General features: G+C 40.1%; 1 protein-coding gene across 1 annotated transcript; it reads left to right on the top strand.

Annotated features, from left to right (window-relative positions):
- The first annotated feature begins 3,536 nt into the window (after window positions 1-3,536).
- Window positions 3,537-24,670, top strand: LOC113014529 (gamma-enolase). The gene is made up of 13 exons (XM_026156122.1): window positions 3,537-3,652; window positions 14,487-14,572; window positions 14,882-14,977; window positions 15,809-15,867; window positions 16,780-16,849; window positions 17,975-18,108; window positions 18,414-18,505; window positions 18,701-18,831; window positions 19,417-19,614; window positions 20,992-21,193; window positions 22,620-22,728; window positions 23,529-23,587; window positions 24,528-24,670. The coding sequence occupies exons 2-13, from the start codon at window positions 14,488-14,490 to the stop codon at window positions 24,595-24,597; spliced, it is 1,305 nt and encodes a 434-aa protein (XP_026011907.1). The 5' UTR covers window positions 3,537-3,652; window position 14,487; the 3' UTR covers window positions 24,598-24,670.
- The last annotated feature ends 1,269 nt before the right edge of the window (window positions 24,671-25,939 follow it).

Genomic DNA, 25,939 nt, shown 5'->3' with positions numbered 1-25,939 from the left:
GCATGGCCAAAACAGTGCAGCTAGTGCCTGCGGATGTGACGTCACTTTGTCTTTGTCGTCACTTTGTCTCCCTGCAACAACCAGGTGTAAATAGGTTCTTATATTCACCACCTGAGCTAGAGCACAAGCTTATTTCTAATCCTCTGCTCAGTTTTCAATTTTCAGAGCTTATATTCTACGGTCTTTAAACATTTTCTTTCTTCGAGATTTGTGGTTAAATTATGTCTCTTCTTTCTGTTATTATTCATTGTGTTTTTTGTCACTGATTTTTTAAAATACATGTGTCTAAAATAGAAAGTAAAACAGTTTTATCGTGATCAAACAAAACCAGGACAACAGAGAAGTGGTTTCACCCATTTTTGGTTGAGAAGAAAATGATTTAAAAGATAATCTAAAACAGTCCCTGGATGCACAATCAGAGGTCATCTTAGCATTAAAAGGTACAACATAGAGCCACATAATCGAATTTAAAACTGATATTTTAGGTTAACAGTAGAGATTCGCATTAATAACCTGGCTCCAGTTCAATAAAATGTAAAAACCACACATAGACTGACAGATTTTCCTCAGTGATCACCAGAGGGAGATAAAGTACACACTGAGGATACTTTTGTTTTTCTTTTTAGGGTCACTGCAATGCTCATTTTCAAGGGCCATTTTACACGTTTTAACACAACCAGAGAGCATCCTGGTGTTCTCTGCTACTTCAGAAATCTCCATGGATTCATACACTCCACACTTGCTGACATTTCCATTTGAGCAACGAAAAAATTAGGAAAAGATTTCAAATTCAAGGCACCTTTAAAATGAGCAATTCAGCCTGTAACGTGCTACATTTTTTGTATCTGTTTAACAAAACATGTTAAATTTCATTGTATATGATTAGTATTAGCCACTGAATGCGCGCCCTGCTTGTTTAATCTATAGACAGCATGGATGTAACACTGTGAAATCGCTCATCGGTTAATGAAATCCTGTTTTGGAGTCTCATGCTGATAGTTTTTGCCTTCGTTATCTTTGCTAACAACTATACTTTATTTACAAAACAAAACTCCCTGATATAATATTTTATTCAATATGACCTGAAATGAGTGGCTAAGGCAGAAAATGATTATTTACTGCAGTAATAGAGCGAAGAGTCCAAACTTTTTTCCAATAGTCTTCTGTGCAAACAGATTTCTTTTTGCAACTAGAGGTGTTGCCCCCTGCTGGTCATTAAAAATGCCTTTAAAAAAGTTTAAAATAGATTTTAAACATTTATATGATACATTTTAAGTCATCCAAGAAATAACTAAGTATATTATAGTATACTATACAAGTTCTTACACCAATCCAATCTAATTTGTTTCCCTTGACCGCAGTGGAAAACAGCGTGAGGTCAGGGAAGAGCTGTTCTGCTGTGTCGAAATGATCAGACTCTGGTCGATAATGAGTTAGGAATTGGATGTGGACAGTTCATAAGCTTGTAAAAATAGCCATGTAGATGAGTATGAGTGAATATGCAAGCTGGTCCTCTGTATTATGTCTTTAATAGGGATAAATCTGTTTGTTTGGTTGGCCTGGTCAGCACTGATGTGCTGGAGGTGAAGGGAGACCTCGCCGAGGGAAAGGCTTGTCAACCTTCAGCGATAATGCAGCAGAAAATGAGATAATTACAATGCGAGGTGCTCCTCTATTACTCCGTCCCTCTGGATGGCCTCGCTGTTTTGCTCACTTCACATGCATTTCATTGCTTTTTGATCTCATCAGTGCTTTTTGGGGAAAAAAATCCTCTTTGTTGCTCCCTCATCTTTTTTTCTCATCTGCCCCCATTTATTTCTCTCTCTCTCTCCTTCTGTATATATGTTTCTCTTAGTCGCTCACCCATAGCTAACCACAGGGATTGATGCCAATGACGATGTGCCGCTTGTCTCCCAAAGATAATCCCATTAAACTCAGGAATTTAATTATAGATTATCTCACACTCTCGCACACACACAGAAGCGCACCCAGAGACGTTCGCACAGGTGGATGTATGCACCTGCCCGATAATACTCTTGCATGCAGGCAAAGACACACCATAATAGACAACCGTGACACACACTGAGCACACACTGGCTTCACCCTTTTGCCCTATCAATGTGTATCAGTGTCACTCTCAGCATTAGCAGCGTCACCGGTCTGTTTTTAGAGCAGCAAGGACACAGCTCAACACGATTCTGCACAGAACAAAGGAAGAACAATGAAGTTATGGTGAGCTCTGTCCAGAACGCAGTCACAGTTCCTGTAAACTCATCAGTTTAGAAGCATTTTCAGGACACGACGGTGGATTTGCGCCGCAGGCCAGAATTTGATTTGGTGAAAGTAAAATTTTATTGGTGAAAGATCACTGGAGTCTTTGGTTACACCACCATAACTTAACCAAGTTACAAACAAATCGGGAAATATCACACAACACCAGTGAAAATATAGAGATACAAGTTTTAGTTAAATCATGAGTACAAGTTAATATGGAAAGCACCTTCGCTGTGTGGTAAAAAGTGGATAAATTAGCGTGTACGTGCATTAAAGGGACAAAACTAAAAATCAAAACAGAAGAAACAAAGCTGGTTAGTTTCTCAAGAGCATTTCTTTCATCTCTCATTCTGTAAAGAGTAAACATGCTTTTAGCCTTCTGCCCTACACATGGATATCTACTAAAGAAAAACATCTGCTGGGTAAAAATGAATAGGATGCACAAAATATGAAATCCAGGCAATTCATTTTCTTTTTTACAGACTCCCAAACAATCAGTAAATTAGCTGCTGGAACTGACAGCCCTCATTATAAACAGCTTCAATTTAAGGCTCGGGGTTTTATTCAAGCACTGAATCATCATAAATTTAGGTTATATATGCTTAAATGCAGATTTTTGGTAATTACGCTCTGAAAACTTTACATTTTCACCACCAGAGGGCAGCATTTTGTCAGTCGGTATGTTGCTACTGTTCTTTAATTTCTTTAATTTCTTTTTTAGTCCTTCCTCATGTCCCCACAAGGATTTTCCCGTTTTCAGGCAAACATTGTAACTAACAGTTGATGTGTTTAATGACCCACCTGGTTAAACAGGTTAAATCAGTATCACAGGAAAGTACAGCACGGCCATAGTTCAACTTCACTTGATATCTTTTTAGTGCAACACACAATTTTTGCTTGTTATGTCATATTTATCTCCCTACAACATGAGCATTACACACACTGAGCATCATGTCGTGTGAGTATAGTGGAGAAGGCTCAATTATGTAACCATATATACATCAGCTGAACCCCACTGCAGCACCAGAGAGAGGCAGGGAGACACGCAGCGCGAGAACCGGTCCTGCCTTCATCTATTTTTACCTCCTCTGTCAGGCAAAGAGCCTCTGCACCCCATCATCATCCCTCCGTCCATCTCCTCCTTTTTAATTAACCCTCCTCTTCCTCTCCCCATCTCCCTTCTGAGTCATCTCCCTCCCCTCCTCCCTCTGACACACACTCGCACATATATATCACCCCCTCCTTCTCTCCTCTTCTCTTCCTCCTCCCCTCCTGTTTCTCTCTCTCTCATCGCTCTGCCTCTCCAGTATTTTCTCAGTCGCCGTAAAAGGCAGAACTCACTCACACACACACACACACACACACACACCGGCATCAGGTAAAGGCAGGAAATCCTCTCTTCCTCTTTGCATCTTTGTGTTCCTGCATCATTGTAATTGCGTGTCTTTTCTGTGTGCTGCATAGCGGATACAGAAGGTTGTGCACGAGAATGAAATGCTTCAGTTTTAGGTCTTACTGCATGTGTGTGTGAGAGGTCGTAGTCCAACTGTGTATGTGTGTGTGTGTGTAAGACCGGAAGTCATGCATGTGTGTGCATGTACTGAAAGATGTGTGTAAGCGTCAGTTTTAGATGTGTGTCTAAATGTTGCATTGTTGTGGCTTTCAAAAATGTGTGTGTGCGTATACAGGCGGAAGGAAATGATGTGTATTTGTCTGTGTGTGTTTTGGCAACATGCACATAATCTGTGTGAACAACCTCTTGCAAGAACGCATTGGTTTGATGTCTTGTGGCAGCTTGTGTGTGTGTGTGTGTGTGTGTGTGAGAGAGCTGCAGTTTTAGATACTAATTTGTGGTTTATTTATGTGTGTCATGGCTTTTTGTGTGTGTGAGCTGGTTTGTGAGAGGGGGAGGAGGGTTAAAGCTTTCAACTGTCATTATGAAGTGTAAGTGTGTGTGTGTGTGTGTGTGTGTGTTTGCTAGATGTGTTATGACAAACTATCTAACAGAAAATGTGTGTGTCTGTTTGCTGCCTGCATTTCCTTTGGTTTCTTGTAAAATGGCTGTCAAGTGTATTGCGTGTGTATTTGGTCATGTGAGTCTTGGCTGTAGGAATGCTATGTGTGTGTGTGTGTGTGTGTGTGTGTGTGTGTGTGTGTGTGTGTGTGTTTGTGTGTGTGTGTTTGTGTCTGTGTGTATGATCCTGCAGTCAATTACGTTTGAGTCCTCGGTACATCAACCGTGTATGTGTTTCATTGAGAGGCACAAATAGGTGTGTGTGTGTGTGTGTGTGTGTGTGTGTGTGTGTGTGTGTGTGTGTGTGTGTGTGTTAGTGCTTTTGCAGCAGGTACATTTATGAGTGGGGGTTGACAGAAGCAACAAATATTAATCAATAAATAAAGTACAGCAGTGAAAATTGATATGACATGAGATACAATGAGATGGTATTAAAACAACAATATTTCATAACTTGTCCTACATTCAGCTTTTACAGCAGGAATCATTATTTAATCATTCCAGGAACGCGTCCTCAAGGGAAAAGTAACAAACAATAACTGAAAAAAGGAAAGTTAAGGGTTTTGAAAGTCTTTACAGACTAGTGAAATGAATATGGGCGACCTGGTGGTGCATGCTGGCTTAAATGGCCTTAGGTGTGGATGTGAGGTGTCCGTGTGTGATGGACTGGTGATCTGGGTGTGTCTCACCTCTTACTGCATGAAAGCTGGGATAAGTTCCAGCTACGCTTTGTCAGTAAACTACAGAAATGGATGGATGAAGTATATATGATTAAAAAAAATAGTGAGATATAGATTTTAATTGATTTGAAGCAGCGATAGATGTTTATTTTTTGCTGTTTGCATGTCACATTTCAAGCAAAAAGGATGAATGCATCATGCATTTGTCTTACTTTGTGGCTAGCTTCTCTCTTTATTGCAGCTGGTTTGTTGTTTTTCATCCTTTAACCAGCGAACATCTCAGAATGAAAGAAGCTCTATCTCGTGCATTTGAGCTTCCAGCATGAGCACCGTCCTGATGAGTTTATGGTCCCATCTTAAGTCGATAGTTTTAAGGCTGATTGAATACAACATGAGGCCTGTTTTGTATATTTCAGTAACAATTAGAGCCAAGGAGGACTGAGGGTAAGCTTTGCTGTGTGACCGACTAGTTGCTAGCCTACGCAGTGTCCATCGATTTCACAGTCAGCTCCATGACAGCTAGTTTTAAAAAGCTGACATGGCTCAGCTTCGGGCTTCACAGCGGGACTTCAGAAACCAGTGGGAGAGGCCATGGTTGCTTTGGAAATCTTATATTTACTGTATGTACATATAATGGCTTCGAGGCCTTTGTGGGATTGCACTTTGAAGTCTGTGACTTCCTGAGTTGAGTCTCCAGGTTCAGAGGTTTATGATTCTTGAGCATGTCACACTGGGAAATAGCCACTATGACGTTCTGCCATTTTTACTTATATATCCAATAAGATCACAGGTCAAGTGAGAAGTAGCGTCATTTCCTCAGACTTCTATAGAGCCAGACATCTTTTTTTGAAACCACAGGATTTACCGCCTTCTGTGCTGACTCCACTTTCCAGAAAGAAAAGCTACGTCAGTCTTTGTCTACAGTCTAAGCACCATCAGCTGTTCCTCTCAAAGAGCCAAGGGTTAGGAGTAGCACATCAGTCAGTTTATCAATTTGGCACATTTACAAAAATGTTGTTTAATATGTTTTGTAATTTTAGACTGAATGAATAAAAGTGCATCCATCTATCTCAAAGGTATAGCATCTGTTTACACACTATAGTGACTCAACTTCCCTTGAGGGAGAAGAGGCATGATTCTGTAACATGAATCATTAACACTTTGTTTGCTTATGGTCGGAGTGGATCTGAGATTGTGAATCGAAGTCATATTGCACGATGATCTTTGTGTCTCAGGAAGACTATTTGTTACTGAAAATTTTAATCAGAATCAGAATACTTTATTAATCCCGAAGGAAATTAGGGAGTGTATCTCAAATTTCAGGATGGATGGATTCTTTATCATTGCACATATACAGCTGTATGAATAAATATTAAAGAGACTTTTATTTTTGTTTTTAAAAAATATGTTGAATCAATCTGAATGCAAGAATCCGTCTCCAGCTTTCCTTGGTGGGGTGATTTCCTGCTAAAATGTGTTTGTGTGATTCTACAGTCAATCTTTACTGTGTGTGTTTTCTGTCTGATGCTTTTTAATATGGCAGCACTGAAAAAACCCAACATGTCTCTGATTTCTTGGAAAATGGCTGTACAGAGCGTGTGTGTGTTGGCAGCAGGAGTCAAATGCGTGTGCGTTTGTGTTTGATCCGACGCTTGATTGTGTTGTGGTCTGGTGTAACAGCAGCGCGTGTTCGGTTTCTGCATCTCCGGCTGCCTGCTGTGACGCGTGGGCGGACGTTAAGTGTGCGCGAGTACCTGCGACAATCGCCAGCTGAAGCTACATGTGTGTAAACGTCGACACATTATCAGCATTACATACAGTATGTGTGAGACTGCTTCACTTCCCAAGTGTGTGCCATAATCAGCCTTCTGTTCCCTGCCTTCCTCCTCCTCCTCCCCTTCATCCCTCCATCTCCCCTCTGTTCTCCAGCCAAACACAGTCATTTAATTATTTATCTTTCCCTCTTTTCTCCTCTTTTTATCTCTCTCTATCGCTCTCTCGCCCTCCCTCATTTCCACTCACTCTCCATTTTGTCCTTCATCACTCCCTCCCTCTCTCCTTCCTCCTGGCCATTCCCTATGTCTCTCTCTCTTTCAGTTTGCATATATTTAAAGCCACATTTTAGCACTTGTTCCTCTGTCTTTGCCTTTTTCTCTCCTTCTACGGCTGCTTTCATTTGTTTTGTTTACGTGTTATTTATGAAAATAAATGAACTGAAAGTGTTAAAAATAGACTGTAAATAATCAGGGCTTTCACTCACAGGAATAAATACTGACCTTTGCATCTGTTTGCTCTTTGCTGTATATAAAAGATGGCAGCATGAATTGCATCACCCAGTAATTTGTGCACTCCTGTTTGAAGCTTTTAGTTGGACATTTTGTCGCCTTGTGTTTTGGTGCCAGAATGAGTGATCCTAATTGGTTGAGAGCTACATAATTAGCTAATGCTAGCTAGCTTGGTTTGCAACCATAGACTATACATAAAAAAGATGTCTTGAAGTTCATTTAGAAATATGTTTACTATTAGTCCAGAAGGGAGATGAACCAGGGGATGTTTTCAGTGTGACTGACAAGGCATTAACCAGTAGGTGAGCAGCATGCACAGCCAGATGTTGTCCAGTTTCAAACCAGCTGAGACTTCATAGTGGGACTTCTTTAGTTACTGGGTGATGTCATGGTCACTACATTCATCTATTTATATAAAGTCTATGCCCGCGGTCCCCAACCATTTTTTGCACCACAGACAATATTTTCACAGACCGGCCTTTAAGGTGTCGCAGATAAATACAGCAAAATAAAATAAAATGACCAAGACAAAAACTGTGGTATTTTGTAAATATAATAATAAACATGAATTGACCGTGTAATTGTGTAACTTTATTAGCAGCGTCCTTAACATCCTCCTCTCTGCCCCTTAATGCTCTCTGGTCGCTATGGTAAAAACCCTGGAAACCATAAATTTCAAACCCGAGCCTCAACTCTCGCTGCCCGGTATAGACTCAACCGGTACCAGTCCGTGGCCCGGATGTTGGGCACCGCTGGTCTGTGCCATGAGTCAGTTCATGAGTCATATAAAACAGCTAGAGACCAAAATCATTGTAAACATGTTTATTTCTGCTGTAGAGATGAACGAGTTGAACACTGTAACATTGGAGTCCATGGGGAATGTCTCTGTTTGGAACCAGCCTCCAGTGGTCATCAGGGGACCTGCAGTTTTTGGCACTTAAGCGTTGCCTTTATTTCTCAGCCTTGATGGGTGCCATTTGATTAAAGTACAGTCTACACGGGCACATAGAGTAGGAGGGAAGGAAACAGATGGTAACGTTTGCCACATTAGCCATGCACCGTGCAATAACTAATGCTCCTGCGAAGTGGGAAAAGCCATCAAAGTCCTCAGCTCCTCAGCTGCTAGCAGTGCAGGAAGAACATTAGTTATGTTAGGTTTTGGATTGTGGAGCATTTTGAGCACCATTAAATTAGATCATTGTTCATTTATGCAGTCTGAGGGCTTTCAAATGGGAATTTGTTTCTTTTAGTGCTTCAAAATGTGGAATATCTTAGGTACAGAAAGTGGTTGTTTTAAATATTTTGTGAGTTTATGAAGAATTTGAGGGTAAAATGGGTAGGTGGTGTTATTTTTATAGGCTGTATTCTTCCTCTCGCTCATTTCTCTCCTTCTCTTCTGATGATTTTCATCACATCTGTCTTGCTCTTTTTCCTTTGATCCTTTTGTCCCTCCAGCCACATGCAGAGACACACAGAGTTGATGTTTTTCTATTTCTTTCCTTTCCTTGTGTGCCCTCATCTCACTCTCCCTTCTCCTCGTTCACTTCCTCTCTGGCACGCCCTCTTTTGGTGCTGGTACATTTTCTGCTGAGCTCTGCAGTCTCTGGTAGGTGTGGTGTGTTCATGGGTTCCATCCCTCTCTGCTGCTGCTGCTGCTGCTGCTGTAGAGCTTACGTAATACACAGCAACGTGCCCAAACAGCACTGGGCGAGATGGAGAGAGAACAAGAGCGAGGAGAGAAAAGAGGGATGGAAATGAGGGTAATGAGATAATCCCATTAAGGTAGTGACAGATCAGGAAGCAAGAACATGTGTGTGGATATGAGATTGCTGCATGCAGTTAGTAGTGATATTAATGCACAACTTACATTCAAATGTCTTTATATTAAAAGAATGCATCGCCTCAGACTATGAAACATAAACATAATTAGGTTTCTCGATGCATTAAGACACAAGTCTCTTTTCATTTGCAGGCTGTAGGAGGCACTGAAATATTTTTTCTCTGCATAAATGAGTGAAACCATGACTGGGAGGCCACACAGCAGATGACGCAAGACCTATATATCTGCAAGGCCCTTGAACAGTCCTGACACAATAATGCTATAATTAAATCTCCAGGCAGTCACTCGGTCGCCTTAGGAAAGCAAGTTTTACCTCATGAAACTAAAACAGTTTAGATGAAAACTGGGGATTGTGGGGTTTCTGAGGAGGTATCTCATGCGCTGCTGCTCCAGCCCAGGGAGGAACTGTTTGGAAAAGTCTGCAGTACGGCAGGGTGGGGCTCCAAACAGCACCAAAACTTTAAAAAAAGAAATAATTAAACCACCCACACATCCAGAGTGAGCTGACGCTTCAGTATGCTGGTGGCACCTTACAGTATCTGCTTTCTCTTCTGCTGAGCACCATTTATACACTTTACTCATTATGCTGACACTTTTATCTCCTGTGACTTACGAGTGTAAGAACTGAATAAGCATAAATTTTCATAAATGCCACAATAAACCAATGGTGAGGGGAAAATGGGTGGAAATAATGTCCCTGAGCTGCGCAGAGGAATCGTGATAGAGCAGTGCTGAGCGAAGGAGTCAGAGGACAAGAGGAGTAATGTGACTTTGCATTGGGTTAAAAGGAACACACAAGGGAAATGGTGTACCTGGTAGAAGAGAAAGAAGGTGACACCTGGAATTAAAAAAAGAAACAAACGCTGCCTGATGTTTGCAGGAAAGATTCACATAAGCAGAAAGGGTTTGCATTCAGGATGTGAGTCAGATAAATACCGGGGGAAATAACAGAGGAAGAAGAAAGATAGCACAAGGACATAAATTATATAGAGAAATAGAAAAAAGTGACAGAAATCACTTTTTAAAATGTGCTCCCACAGGAACACCGGCAGGTTAACTCGACAATAAAACGAATGAAGATAGGCCAAGGAGACCGTCTTTATTTATTTCACCTGGCTCGTTTTTCTGTTTATGTTTCTACAGTTGGGAGATTTGGTCTCATATTACATGTTAAGTATATTAAATCTCAGACTTTGGTTTATAACCTGTTAAAAAAAGTTAACCAATGAGTTCAGAGCATGTTGTGTAGATGAACTCATAATTAAAACAATCATTAGTTGCCACCATCATTTCATACAATTATTTTCCACCATGCTTAACAGCAGGACTCTGTTTCTTTGGTTGTTTGGAATCCTTAACATCAGCATTTTAAACACCTCCATGTTTTTCTTCTGGAGCCAGCAGTGACCGTAGTTGGACTAAAGGGTGACCTGCTAACTGATCAACTAAGTCTAATTACATCCAAGTACCAGTCAACACAACAATCAGACACATGTGGAGCACAAACCTTTTCAGACAGGATTCATCCGCAGTTAGAGGCTGCCTGTGTTTGCGCTGGTCGATGAAAGTGGCCGTGATCCTAACAGTGATGGCTTTAAAAGCATTTATCGTACTAGGCTCTAATCATATTATTTTTCATGTCTGCGCATGTCTGTTTGACAGGTTGCTGTAGTTTTACAATTTCACTGGCAGCTGGAAGCCGGTAAGCTACTGTAAACCTTTTACAGTAAAGCTCCTGTGAAGACTGCAAATTTCATTGTCTTTGCATCATTTCCAGTGACGTTACTCTAAATGGCATTTACAGAAAAACCTTCCCTTGCTGTAAATGTAATGGAATTGGAGTAGTGAAGACTTACTTTAATGAGACAATATTTTCCCACAATTCTTTGCCATTTATGATTTACATTCAAATTACTGCCTGTAGCTATGGCAGTGTCATAGTATTCAATCAGCAGAAATGAGCTACAGTGAGACTTTTGGAGCCAACTTTTTGGGGAAGTACAATTTTTTTAATTTGCATTTTTCAACCCCAACTTTTTTGAAAAGTACTCTCATCCCAGATCATACTCTCTGAAACATATTTAAATCTTAATATGACCACAATTTACACAACAATCATCACATTGTGTTAAATAAGACTGTGATATGAGTGTGATATGAGATACAGGGTGACTCAAGATTTCCAGAGAAAGTTGCTCTCTGCTGGTCTTTAGGTCTGGAAGCTTCTTCCATATTTCAGAGATAGAAAATTAAAGTGACATACCCTCTGTTGTGCATTCATACAACGTGGAGCTGATTTATCATTATTGGGATTCAATTGAACTTCTAAAACAATGTTGCCACATCTTATCTATACGTCTGTAACCAAAAAAGATGTATTGTACAGAGATATGAGGATGAGCTCTTCCTCCGAGCCTCCATATTTCTGTCAGTGCATCTGAAGAGGACAGCCTCGGCGCCAGGTTTCTGCAAGCTAGCTGGGAGCCAGATTTAGCTCACAGATCAATAAAGTATTCATACAGTACGGAGGGATGAGGACGGCATAAAAAGCCCCTTTTTGATGTATCACTGCAGTTACAACGCTGAGTGCCTGGACTGTCAATGAGAAGGAAGAGGGGAAACACCACCGCAGGAGAATAGAATTAATGAAAGCTTCAAATGCTCTTGAGGTTATGGCAATAATGTCACAGTGGTACAGAAATTAAAAATTCAACATCAAAGTGATGGAATACATTTTTAATCTTGTGCTGTGGAGTTCAGTCTCTCTGGCTGAGAAACAGAATTTGAAAGCTTTAAGTTAGTTAAGGGTACACGAGAGATTGAAAGGCCAGTGAAAGAGGCTCTCTTGGTTCTTCGTGAGCCATCTTTGACTTTTGTGTTTTTAAAAGCTGATATTTAAATCATCTTAATCGTATTCTAACGTTTGCTCGACTAAAGGAAACCTCCTTCCCTCATGGTTTGCACAAAAAGTCACAAAACTCTCGCCTCCATCTAGTTCAGAGTGCAGCAGCTCGGCTTCTTTCTGGTTTTAGCAGATGGTATCACATCACCACAATCCTGGCTTCTCTCCACTGGCTCGAAAATGGGTTTGAAAATTGAAAAGATGGAATTAACATAAAAAACAAAGCGAACCATGAGGTGTAAAAGTAATACTGACAGCTGATAAAGGAGGGTTAATGCTTCCTTTATTAGCTCATTTAGCAGAGGATACACTAGACCATCCTTTATGAAAGGAAAGGAGATAATGTCACCCCGCAGTCGATGGTTACAGAAGTATAAATAACTTATTCACACCAAACAACATGAATGACAAGCAGTGCACATCATGTAAATGTTAATTATAAGTGTGCTTGCCATTGTCTGCCATAAGCTGCTGATATGTTTTGAACCTCAACAACAGGCTGTTAAACCCACAGCTGATCTCTGAGCATCACAGTGTGGTGATAAAATCTGCTTTTCTATTTAGTGTTACTTTAGTTGTTGCTTCATTGCCAGATTTTTAAACACCATGACAACAAGCATCAATCATCAGTGTGAAGGTTGACCTCTAAATTCAGATTCAAGTAAAAGCACTAAAAAAGCAAATAAACAAACCAACAAAACAAACATTTCAACCTATTAAAAGTTAAATACCAAGAGTGTTTGTGGCTTATTGCACATAGCATCTGTACCAGTGTAACATACTGTATAGGCACATTCTGAGCGATAGTCCAATCACTCCTTCTGTATCTAATGCACATAACCACTTTTAACATGCATGGATTTAGAAACAGCATTAGCGTTCACGTGCTTTTTTTCTTCATGTTTTAATTCTTGCATTTAAACAGAACAAAGGTCCAGAAACAACCAGAAGAAAAGTGTTGGCTGCAGTGGCCTATTTCGAAGAATACCATGTAGTCAAGCTGTGTTTTTTCTTTAAGTGTCAGGTTGCCCACAGAGGAGCATCCTTCCTGCATTAGCACTGAAAGATTTTCTGAGATCTCTCTCCTGGGATACAAGAAGCAGCAGTAAACAGCAGCGGTAGAAGCCTAAAAAAGCTTTGCCAAGGTCAGACTGATGGCTAAAATCCCTTGAAAGAGATCAAAGTTTTCAAAGTATATTAACTTAAATAGATCAGTGATCGGAAGGGCTACGAAGGCAACATCATTTTTACTTCGATCTCTTTTATGTATTAATGTATACATGTGTTTAATTGTTGGGGGTCTTACTGTCTGAACTGCATTTATACAAACACAGTCATTAAGTATTCATTATATATCATGATGCAGAAAAATACACAAACTCAAAGATTACTGTAAGAAAGGAAAGAAGTAATACCGTACGCAGTCGCACCAGTGTTCGTTTGATTACATTTTCCACTTTATATATTTTTCTTGGACTCTAATAAATTAGCTTTGCATGATTCCTCGATCAAAATAATCCTTTTTGATTTAAAGTGGACCTCAGTGCATCCTTTAATTTCATTCCAGTTTAGCTCCTCACCTTTAAACAAGCTCTCCTCTGATTGGCTGCCCCTCATAAACAGAAAGTTTGAACAGACTGTGGGTGGCGCTTCTCTGCTTAAGCTACATGACAAATATATCACCTTCTAATGTAACATCTGCCATAAATTCATGATGTGAGGAATAAACTGATACTAAAACATTTCAAACAGGATCAAGCCCAGTGATTATAGCACCTATTCTCAGAGTTGTACTATTTAGCAAATGTTTTGAAAGGCATGTTGCATTTGTTGGGAGCTTTCTCTGTAGTAAATTAACAGATTGTTGGTGCCGTGGAGAATATTCCTGGCTGCAGGAGGCTGTGTGCAGGAGTAAAATAACAGAGCTTTCAAAGTAACAAAGGAAACTGTGAGCCAGTGAAACAGAGAGGGAGAAATCGGCGTGAAGAAAGAAAAAATAAGATCTATCAGGCTTTGATTCACAGTACTTGTTTGTATGATCAATGCCTCGCTAGTTTTGTTGACAATGAGAAAAATATAGAACATCACCACGAAACCAGAATAAATCAGCAGATTCCAGTCTGGATAAAAGCAGCGACGAACTGATGCATTATTTAAAACTACTCTCTCTCCTACTGAAGTTTTTCTTTTTGCTGCTTCCAGAAACAGAAAAGTAACTGCAGTGTGTGTGTGTGTGTGTGTGTGTGTGAGAGAGAGAGAGAGAGAGAGAGAGAGAGACAATGCACTCCTCTGTAGTGAGCTTTGATTTCTGCATTGATGTTGCTCGCCGTCTCCCCTGGCAGGCTGCCGTGTGTTTGTGTTCACTGTAAAAATAGATCTTTTCATCCAGGAGCTGAAGTTTTCTGTGTTTCATCTCCTTGGTGCAGTTAAGGTGAAGTTATAAGTTAAAAACAGTTAACGGTGGGCTGTTTTTCTTGTCTGTGTCTTTCAGGATGTCGATCGTCAGCATAGTTGCCAGGGAGATCTTGGACTCCCGTGGAAACCCCACTGTTGAAGTGGACCTCCGCACAGAAAAAGGTGACCGCTAAAGAGCCTGTCTGAAAATGTCACAGGAAGAAAATAACACAATCTTTACCACCAGGAAAGCAGCTCACACTTACCATGCCAGAAAGCTAAAAAATAAAAATAAAAATGCAGAGCTTGGTAGTTTGAAGCAGCTGTTTGGGACATCAAATCCCCTTCAGCTGGCCTGTAAAATGAAGCTGAGCAACTGCAGGGATTATTAAGAAATGACACAAGGCATAGGGAAAGCAGTCTGAGATGAAGACTTGTCTAATATCTATCATATCAAAACCTTAATTCTTTCTCTCTTAATTCGTTTTCCAGGTCTGTTCAGGGCTGCGGTGCCCAGCGGAGCATCCACGGGGATCTATGAGGCTCTGGAGCTCCGAGATGGAGACAAGAGCCGCTACAAGGGCAAAGGTATGAAGATGCATCAGCTGAGCTTGCACAGACCGTTACATTCGATGAGAACTTAAAGCTGCATTCAGTATTTATGACCACAAGAGGGCGAACAATGAAGAGATCACTGACTAACAGAAACAGAGTGCTGTTTTCAGTCACTAGTGCTGCATTTATATGATACCAACACACTTCACATTTTATAAAAACCCTACAAAACAAAATAAAAACATAATAGACATAATATAGATTTTTATAAAAGCTTTATATACCCAACAAAAGTAAAAATACTTAAGAAGAAATAAGCCAGATGTGTTGACAATGACAAAAATATAGAACATTCAGAGACCTTTAAAGTATAAATTACAGTTTTCTAGAAGCTTTCTTTAATTCAGTGTTTGTGACGCTGAGAAACTCTTTGTCCTGTCGACGTATTCCTCTCACAAATAGTTTTGCAGTGTAGATGTTTGGACATCTTATTTTTATTCATAATATGACGCTAAAATGCCACAAAAGTCTTGATAAAGTCCAGCATTTTAAATTTGTCTAACAAATCATTTTTACTGCTGGCGAACACTGAAAGACACTTCAGTGACTATAAAACAGCCATTAAGGCTGCGGTGCTCACCTAACCCTCAAACAAATGAATCCACAGTAAATCTCACCCTAGAGTTGCTGCAAAAGCAATCAGTGCTGATATGAAAATATTTCCAAGTAATTTGGAAGAACACTAATAGATAAAACTGTGCTCTGTTTTCACTACAATTTAACATTATTTGTTATTGATAATTCACGTGTTCACCTCACGTTTTTGTGATGCTGTGCGTCTGATTTCCTTCTTTGTCACTTTAGGTGTTTTGAAGGCAGTTGGGCACATCAACGATACTCTGGCTCCAGCCCTTTTAGCCTCTGTAAGTCCTCACATCACTTATTATACTATAGAGGATTAACGTCAATCTTAAACCTATTTTTTGTTATGTACTCAGTTTAATATAGTACTTTCTTAATCGAACTGACCGCTCAAAATAATTTTCAGCTACAAGCACTCTGTGATTCCTGTGAGCTGAAACAACAGCTGCAAACATCTGCATTAAAGCAAGGATTTCTGCTTTTTTCCCATTATGATGGGAGTGAAAGGGGATATCTTTCATATGGTCATCTCACACACAGATGCCCCACCCACATCCTGTTCTGAGCAGCAGCCAATCAGACAAAAGTTGGCTTAAAAGAAGGAAGAAAATAGCCAAAACATCCAAAACAGCTTGATTATCATGATTATTGTGACCTTTTGATCACACTAAGCTGCTTTAGTTGGAAATAATGGAGCTGGAAATAAATATAATAGGTTCCCTTTAAAGGGAAATTTAATTACCATTATGAATGTCTTCTAATTAATCATTGTGTTGGGAACCGTGCATTAAAAACTGCACACGTGTTTGTGTGTCTCCACATTTTATAGCCTTAATTAATTAGCTGTTTGAGTTATTGAGGCTGAAAATGTTAAGACTTAAAATGTGAATAATTGTCTTGGAACAAACAATTGTCATCAGACGACAGCTGATGGATTACCATACTGACTATTTAGTAACTCCAGAAGTGGATTTTATATGTGGTAAATGTTCCCAATATGTCATACTGGTGGGATGTTACACTTTTTAAATAACAAAGCATGGTAGTTTAGCCTACATAATGAGTGTTTGTCTTATTAAGGAAAAACGATCTCATGTCTTTTACATTTACTGCAACTAAATGTATGTATGTAACACGTATGACTGTAGACTATATGTGAATATCACCACTTATTGTTCTGCTTTTGTCTGCAGGGCATCAGCGTGGTGGAGCAGGAGCAGCTGGACAACATGATGATCGAGATGGACGGCACAGAAAACAAATGTGAGTTGAAACCCGACAGGAGCAAATCAAGATGACTAACAGCACATCATCAGAGTCTAGCAGCCAGCTGGAAATCTCCCCGTTTCTGCAGCTCAGCATCCATTCGTGTGAAGTCACACACATTTTGAAAAATGCTTTGCGCAGAGCGCTTTGCAGAGCGACGAGGGGCATAAATACAGATTGAGCAAAGAGATTTGTGTTCCAAACAAGCTTTGGCACGATCAATGCAAACTCACATCTTTAATAAATAAATGCAGTGCTCATTTATTATAATTTAAAATCATGTTCAGGCAGCAGTGTAATCAGCCCTCAAAGTAATGTCGTTTGGGAGAAATTAATCTCCGCCAGCACGGAAACCTGTCAGACTGAACTGCAGCTGAATGTATCGGCTTTCAACGACAAACATGCTTATACCCAAAGAGCCGTGGCATTTCACTTTGCTTTAGTTTTTACAGCTACACAAATTTAAACTCATTTTTTAAATCTATGGTTAAAAAATAGTGAGATAATCTTTTTAAATTAAAGCAAAAGATAAAAGAATTTAAAGCAACAACATATCGAGGAATAAATTGTGTTTTTCAAAAGAATAACAAAATGTAAGGTAGCATGAAAAAAATGTCAGTAAATAGAATCTGATTTGAATTATGGAATCTATATCAGAAATGCTAAAGTTTGAGTTTAAAGGTTTAACTTTTAACTCTTTAAAAATCATGTAAATTTGAATGGATCCAATACTCACTACAAAATGTTGCAGCTACAGTCGTAAGGTGACAGATACTTCTGGATGTAGGCTTAATCCAGGAAAAATCCAGGAAAATGGCTGTAAATGGAATCCTACCTGCCAAACTTGGTCATGCCAAATACGATCTACATTTAACATTATTTATTTAAAGTTTACTGAAGAAAACAGCATTAATCATCATAAAACCCCCACATCTACCTGTGTGTCAAAGAGGCCACGCTCCTATAATGTAGCCAGGTTGTAAACATGCTTTTTCTGCTATAAAATTGGACCTTTAACAGGAACCGACTCCTTAAAATAGTTTTTCAGGGTAAGTGAACTGAGACACTAGACACTGTGGATGCTAACACCCATCACTTTCTCTCTTATGACCTTTCAAACAGCCACGTTTGGGGCCAACGCCATCCTGGGAGTGTCTCTAGCCATCTGTAAGGCTGGCGCAGCAGAGAAAGAAGTCCCCCTGTACCGCCACATAGCTGACCTGGCTGGAAACACAGAGCTGGTGCTGCCGGTTCCTGTAAGCATTTAAATCACTGCAGAACACCTACAGTGCTGTGGAAACATTCACACGGCACCTTGTTGTTCAGTATGTCACTGAAGGATTATTAGAACTCCATGTAATGTAACATTTCATATATTTAATGCTTCTGTTTACACCACATTTAAATACTTCTGCACACTGGCAAGACGTTTCTACTAAAAGTCTTTTTGATTAGCTGCTATAGAAACACAGAAAGTGATGAATTCGAGGACCTTTAATCGTTTTTAAAGCCTTCTTTCTGCCTTTTTGTTTCCTTTCCTCTTCTTTTCTCTTCTCTTCAGGCCTTTAATGTGATAAACGGAGGATCTCATGCAGGAAACAAACTGGCCATGCAGGAGTTCATGGTGCTGCCAGTTGGGGCTGAATCTTTCAAGTAGGAATTCACCTTTAAAAGCATTGACTGTTCATAAAAGTCTGATTTCTCAGCTGCTAGATTTATTTGATTTAATGCATTTCTCGTTAAATCATCCTGCTTTGTTGTTTTTGAAACCACAGCTGGTGTTGCTCCTTGCCTCCTTGTTCTTGCATCCTGTCACAGTCATTAACAGGTATCTCTTCTGTCTCTCAGGGAGGCGCTAAGGATAGGATCAGAGCTCTACCACACACTGAAAGGAGTCATTCAGGAGAAATATGGCCAAGACGCCACCAACGTTGGAGACGAGGGAGGATTTGCTCCCAACATCCTGGAGAACAGTGAGGGTGAGGAACAGATATTTGAATAATTACCAATATGTTTGGGTCTGTTTGCAGCAGCTTTTAAGCCACCTTCTTTAACTGGAGTGGGAATCAGTAGATAGATCTGGGAAAGCTTTGATTATGGAAAATTTCTGTAAACATGATCTTTACTTGACTTCCATTGGTAAACAAAACAAAATCTAAAATGGAATATTTACTGACATGTAAGTTTAATATTACTTAATAGGTTCAGTCATCAGAAATGCTTTAGATGTTTTCCACCTCTCAGTACTGCCTGTCTGCAGCCTGAGAAGCTAACTCATACAGAAGACACGTTTGAGCCTAATCTGGCCTACTTTCAGCACTTACAGCTCAGTTATAGTACTCACACAGTTGTGGCCAAATATGGACCAAACATACCTGAGATGTGGCCCATATATAAATTGGACCTGAGTCAACGCTGTCTGTCAAAGCTAAATGTGGCCCTTCCACGTGGACCACATTTGGGGCAAACATGCCTGCCTACCCGAGAAGCCTGGGGGCAAAAGATTCACTCCATTCCTTATTTTATATCCCCCCCCCCCCCTTGTCTCTTTCTTTGTTCTTCAGCTCTGGATCTGCTGCAGACAGCCATTGAGAAGGCTGGCTTCACAGAAAAGGTAGTAGTCGGGATGGACGTTGCCGCCTCGGAGTTTTACCGTGAGGGGAAGTACGACCTGGACTTCAAATCCCCACCAGATCCAGAGCGACACATCACTGCAGAGGAACTGGCTGACATCTACCAGGGCTTCGTCAACAGCTACCCAGGTTTGCTTATTTAAATTTGTACAAAACTCAACCAGTGTTTGGTTCAATGCAGTTCAGTCAATGTCAAATGGTTAAAAAAGTAGTTCTTTATCTAGTGATAAAATAAGTTAATGTGACATAAAGGTGAAATGCTTATTTCTTCAGTAGTGTTGCTGGACTGCAGAAGCACGACATGCTTTTAAATCCAAGGTTGCTGACTCTATGAAACCCAAAGAAAAACGGCTTGGCCTTTTAGCTAGCTGACATTTTCAGCTGACTTCAGGGCCAAATGCTTTTATCTCCACCCTTGTTTACGCATTGGGACGGTGAAAATTCAGCATTTTCTCCATTAGTGGATTACTCTCAGGCTCAGTAAAATTTCTGGGGTTTTTTCAGGGTACTTTTAGGTGGATATTTCTGCTTTATTATTTTCCCTAAAATAATACAGAAGAGATACAGAAACCCTTCAACAATAATAAAGACAATAATAAGGCCAACTGGATTTGGAGGATTTACAAGTATTACAGGTGATATGAAGTTTGTAGAGAAGTCACTTGGAGGGGTGACTACTATCAATGTCAAACTGGATTAAACTCTGTTGCATTAGTCCTTCTCCAGATGAGGCTGACTTTTTTCTGCCGCTGTTCTCTGCAATAACGTTTAATGTCCCCTCTATGACCCATTATATTTTTCCCCATTTAAGTATGTAAGTAAAGATTTATTTATTTCACAGACAGGCAGTCACAAAGGGCTGTGCACAAAGATAAAAATAAACAGAACGTTAAGTAACAAAGTAGACAATATACACAATATAAAAGGTTAAATGTAAATACAAATGTAAAAAAATCTATCATATATAAACAGCTTCAGTGGTAGAAGCTCAAATGAAACACTGTAAGACTTTTAAATGGTAAAATCAGTGAGTGTAGAAGTAATCCCTGTGAGCCGAGCTCTGTATGATGTCATTGAGAGAGGACATGTAATCAGATCCATTCATCCATCTTCTTCTACGAATCCGAACTCTCATGGGGCGAGAAGAGAGATAAATAAGGGTTGTTTTGATTCCAAGAATAGCTCTGTGTAACCAGTTGTGCCATGTGTCTCACTTCCTGTAGGGATCTTTTTACTCTGTAACACTCATCTGATCTGGCCTGAAAAGACCTGTGAGTTGTCTGCTATGTGATATACTTTGAAAAGTCTAAAAACGGAGTTCAGGGCAGCTGAAAGAGTTCCCTTTATACCACTTAAATGATGATATCTTGAAATTGTCCAATAATTTCAAGGACTTGTGTTGTGTTATCTGAAAAATTACATTATTGGTTATTATTATTAAATCACTAGTTAGCACTAGCAGTCCCTCTATTGATGAGTAACAGACCTCTCCTTTTTCACTTCCAGTGGTGTCCATCGAGGACCCGTTTGACCAGGATGACTGGGAGGCCTGGTCGCGCCTGACGGCCCAGGTGGGGATCCAGGTTGTTGGGGATGACCTGACGGTGACCAACCCCAAGAGAATAGAGAAAGCTGCTGAGGAGCGAGCCTGCAACTGCCTGCTGCTCAAAGTGAACCAGATCGGCTCTGTCACCGAGGCCATACAGGCGTACGTCTGCTTAGTCCACAGTTCAATGAGAAATTTCAGTGTGGACACGATTCACATTGTGGAAATAAAAACAAGGCCATTTAATAAATGAAAGAAGTTACAAATTCTTACATATTGGGTATTTAAAGATGCATAAATTCAATTTGTCACTGACACAGTGTTGTCCTGGAGCTACAGAGTAACCCTCCACCCCCTCAGGCAGGTCCGTGACCTCGAAGCCTCGGATTGGCCGAACAGCGCTTTCAATCTTTGCTGAGGTGACAGAGAGAGGCACAGCTGTCCAGCTGTCAGTCAAAGATGTGGAAATATAGACACACACATACCCAGTGGATGTCGCTATAGTGTCAGTCACATCGGTCATTACCTGTCAGCCATGTTGGCCTTGTTCCATTTATGGCGGATAAATGAAGGACAGGAAGTGACAGAAGATGTTTAGGATAAGGTTCAGCTATCGGTCAGACATACTGCTGACGTGGGTTGGCACTGCTGCGTATGTTTCTGTACACTTGATGATAAATTTGTGAAGAGTGTGTTTGCTCCAGTCTTGGATGTGTGTATCATCTATAACAGACTTACCAAACTGTCACTCAGGGTTATGAAGCCATCAGTCACAACAGTGTAGCTGGATTAGAGCAGGAGGGGAGGAGGGAGATTAAATGATAGACACAGAGCTGATGACAGTAAAGGTGATGTATTACATCCATCACATGAAAAGCTTCCTGCATCGTGAATCTGATACATTAGCTACTTTTTTTTATAGCTCACGCGAACCCTGAGGGGGCAATACACTTTATGTCTTAATCTTCATGTTGTTAGCAGGTTAACATGCGAGATGAGCCGCAGTTACAAATGAATTATATCAGATTAATTAACTTGTCCAATTAGCACAGCGCAGTTAATATATGCAGCACAGTGTGGCATCAGTGTGTAGAGGGAAGGTGAACTATGTGCTCCCACGACCTTCAGTGCTGCCTCGTACTGTGCTACAGTGGTTAGCATCCAACCCTCTTCAGTAGTCCACCTAAATAAAAAGTGACTCTTAGTGGTCGCTTTTAGGGATTTATGTCATTGTTGGATTTTAGGGTTGAAAGAAAGCAGAGTTTAGCCTTTCTTGTAGGCATAGCTAAAATTATGTTGTCTCTTGGCTTTTTATGTTCTTGTCCCACAGTGTCAAACGTTACCCAGTGAACATTTCAACACCGGGAAACTGCTGTCTGATTGTCTTTTGTAGCTGTCTAGTTTTGGTTAGAGAAAATTTAAGTTATGACGGCTTTGGAGATGTAACTTTGCTATCAGGTAGAGATCTTTCTTAGCAAAGGGAGGTTTGTCTATGGGAACAGTTTTATTATCAATTATTATCCTTTTATCAATTGGAAGAAAATGAAAATGACTAACAGAGTGCTTTGAAACAAACTTTGTCCTTCAGGTGTAAGCTGGCTCAGGCAAATGGTTGGGGTGTGATGGTCAGCCATCGCTCAGGAGAAACAGAGGACACCTTCATTGCTGACCTGGTGGTGGGACTCTGCACTGGACAGGTAAGTTTAGAAGCTGACTCCAACGTTCAAGTCTCTCCTCCAAACCAAAGTCAATGTTATGGCTGATGTAGATATAGGTTTCAGGTTTTTGTCCTTGTAAGGATGTAAGAATCCACAATCGTTTAGCTATTGTTTTTTTTCTTGTTGCCTTTAAAATGTCAGTAAACTAAACTTACAGTGAATATTACGTTTTGTAAGTTTGTTTTAAATATATAAAATAAATTGTGAAGTAAACTGAACAAGATAAAATAAAGATATTAGTGCATTTCTTCATGAGAAATTTAACTTCAGCCTTATATTGTTTTGTATTATTCTTTAGACTAACTGACTATAAGTGAATGGAACTAAATGTCTAAAATAATTATCAATTCTCTTGGCTTCTAAACACAGAAACACACATTTTATTTTATCTTTTGCTAATACAGTAACAATAAGCAATTTAAATAATTTTCTCTTATGACCTTAATTCTTTAGTATGACCTTTAGCCCATAAAATATTAGCATTGTGCTAATGCATGCTGATAATTACACAGCTGAAGTGCAGGTACACCACAATACAAACTTCCATATTTGTACAAAGAAGCTGGTTAGGGTGGCTGAATGATGCTATCCTCTAGCTAAACTTCTCGTTCACCTCACTAAATTTACATTTTTGGGCTACAGCTCCACAACTGTCCAGCTTCATTCTGAACTATCATTCAAGTGTTTCCCTGTGAAGCCAGAAGTCCAGAGAGTTCTTGGTGTTATATTTTAATATTCTGTTGGTCACCTGCAGGATAATGTTTATCTTACTGTTGCAGATTAAGACTGGCGCCCCCTGCAGATCTGAGCGGCTGGCCAAGTACAACCAGCTCATGAGGTCAGTGTGCTGCAGACAGAGAGGTCTCTCTCTCTCTCTCTCTATATATATATATATATATGTATATATATATGTATGTATTTAATGTGAAAACATTTTGAATCTAGAATTAAAATAACTCCAAAAACAGTCCTTTTCTTCAGTATTTACTCATGAATTCCTAATTGGTCCTCTGGCCTGTTGAATGTTTAGTAGCCCCTTTTTTTAGCTCCAGATCAGGCGGCAGCATTACAGTGCAGCTCCTCAGGTGCCTGCTCTGTCCTAGTGCTTACCATCAGAGAGCTAATTGACATGACAGGCGACAGGAGCGCTGGTGTCACCCCATGTGCCCAAGCCAGTCAGTGGCAGGGGGAGGTGGGAGGAGGAGACAGGAGGGAGGGAGATTGGATCGGCTCAGCGGTGTAATCCCATTGGACTGCTGAGGACCTGTTAAGGGTGCAGAGACTTAACGGGGGCATTAACGAGCAATAAATGCTAATCAGCGCAATCGAGCGTGAACACACACACGTGAGAATCTGTTGTGCAGCAGGTAGATGCTGTAACATGAGCTTTTTAACAATGGAAAAACTGAGTTGTGATTTGCATTTTCGCATACATCCTGTTTTATTTTTTATATGACCAATGATCTTCTAAAGTCGATTATTTTGCTTTTATCTAGGGATATAAATGGATTATTTTGCCTGCAGCTGTGGTGCAGTGACGTGGCAGCTTGTCAGATTTTTGTTGATTTGTTGAAGTTTTTATGCAAAGCAGATTATAAGTAAGAAGGCTGTGCTGGACATGCAGATATTATTTTCAATATATATGATCACATGTCGCCAGTGCAAAGAATATAAACTCTTCCTGGTTACAGGCTGACCTTATGAAGAAGAACAGAAATTATTTCCTTCAAAAACAATTAAAAAATGTTGTTTTTGTTTCTGTCTTCCTGCCACTGTAGGATTGAGGAAGAGTTGGGCGACCAGGCTCGCTTTGCAGGCCATAACTTCAGGAACCCCAGCGCTCTGTGAAACTGACTGACGAATGACTTGCAATGACACACACACACACACACACACACACACACACACACACACACACACACACACACACACACACACACACACACACACACACACACACACACACAAGGAACGAGCCATGTATAAGGACAGATTACAGATAAGCAAAAGAAAATAGCTAAAAATAACTAAATAAATAAATTATGCACTGAACTTAAAGGTAGGGAGATGAAACTGTATGCACACACACACACACACACTCACACACACACACACACAGTGAGCAGATGCAACACGTGTAACGCACATGCAGGGGAATAACATAAAATCTGAATATTTATAAGCCAGACATGCACTGTTACTGTAGTTTTAAAGGAGTAGTTTATGTACAGCCAGAGGACAGACCTGCAAAAATAAAGATTAACATTGTAAACACAGAGAAAATAATGAGTAAAGATATCAGAAAACCATGAAGACTAATGCTCGCAACTGACAGAGAACGATGCATTTGTAAGGAAAGCAGCAGTTTCAGGGATGGAGTGAGGCTAATAACTACACACTGTAAACACCTGAACACTTACACACTCTGCTATGTCACACTCTTACCTGGACACTCGAGTACCTGCACTCCTCCCACTTCTGTCCTCTTCTTTCTCTCTATTTTCGTCTCCTTGTTCTTCTTGTCGTGTCTGTCTCTCGGTTCCAGTTGCTCCCTTTTCTTCTCGCCCAGACGTGATTCTGATTATTTGTCCTTTGTCCATGCTTGAGATCCTGCCTCTTTCTCAGAGAAAAAGAAGATAGAATATATGAACCCCGAGTCCCTTTGTTCCTTCGGTTCCTCCTGAATGTCTTTAGAATAGCTGTGATCAAAAAAAGAAGAAAGAAAAAAAAAACACTTAAAGAGAACGCTTGTCATTGAAAATAATGTGAAAATATGTGAAATAAAAAAGATGGTAATTTACAATTTCAAACACAGCTGAAGGAGTTTTGTCGTTTTGTGTCTGAATCTTTTTTTCAGTGAAATGTCAGAATATGAGCATGTGGAGGTTTTTTTGTATTTTTTACAACTTGTTCAGCTCAACAGCCAACGAGCTCTGCCAGGGTGAGGCATCTGTTTTCCCTCAGTCCGCAATTCACACAATTCACCGCTTATTTTACAGTAAGCATGTGAGCAATGCAGTCAAACCTGCACACATTGATCACTAACGGGTCATCACTCAAACTGTGAAGATCAAGATCACATTTGGTGATATACTCGCAAAAGCTGTGAATTGTGATGAATATGAGCTCCTACTGATCTTCTGGTTTTTAGGTCCCAGTTTAGTTCAGTAAGTTATGTATTTTGCTATTT

This window comes from Astatotilapia calliptera, chromosome 22 (genome assembly GCF_900246225.1).
Source record: "Astatotilapia calliptera chromosome 22, fAstCal1.2, whole genome shotgun sequence".
In the NCBI taxonomy this organism is placed as follows: domain Eukaryota; kingdom Metazoa; phylum Chordata; class Actinopteri; order Cichliformes; family Cichlidae; genus Astatotilapia; species Astatotilapia calliptera.
This window is presented reverse-complemented; position numbering and strand designations above follow the sequence as displayed.

Bases quoted from the DNA above. Each gene is read 5' to 3' on its own strand.
- LOC113014529 (XM_026156122.1), top strand. From the start codon at position 14,488: ATGTCGATCGTCAGCATAGTTGCCAGGGAGATCTTGGACTCCCGTGGA. The intron at 14,573-14,881 runs GTGACCGCTAAA...TTCGTTTTCCAG, and splicing joins GGACCTCCGCACAGAAAAAG to GTCTGTTCAGGGCTGCGGTG. The intron at 15,868-16,779 runs GTAAGTCCTCAC...TTTTGTCTGCAG, and splicing joins CTCCAGCCCTTTTAGCCTCT to GGCATCAGCGTGGTGGAGCA.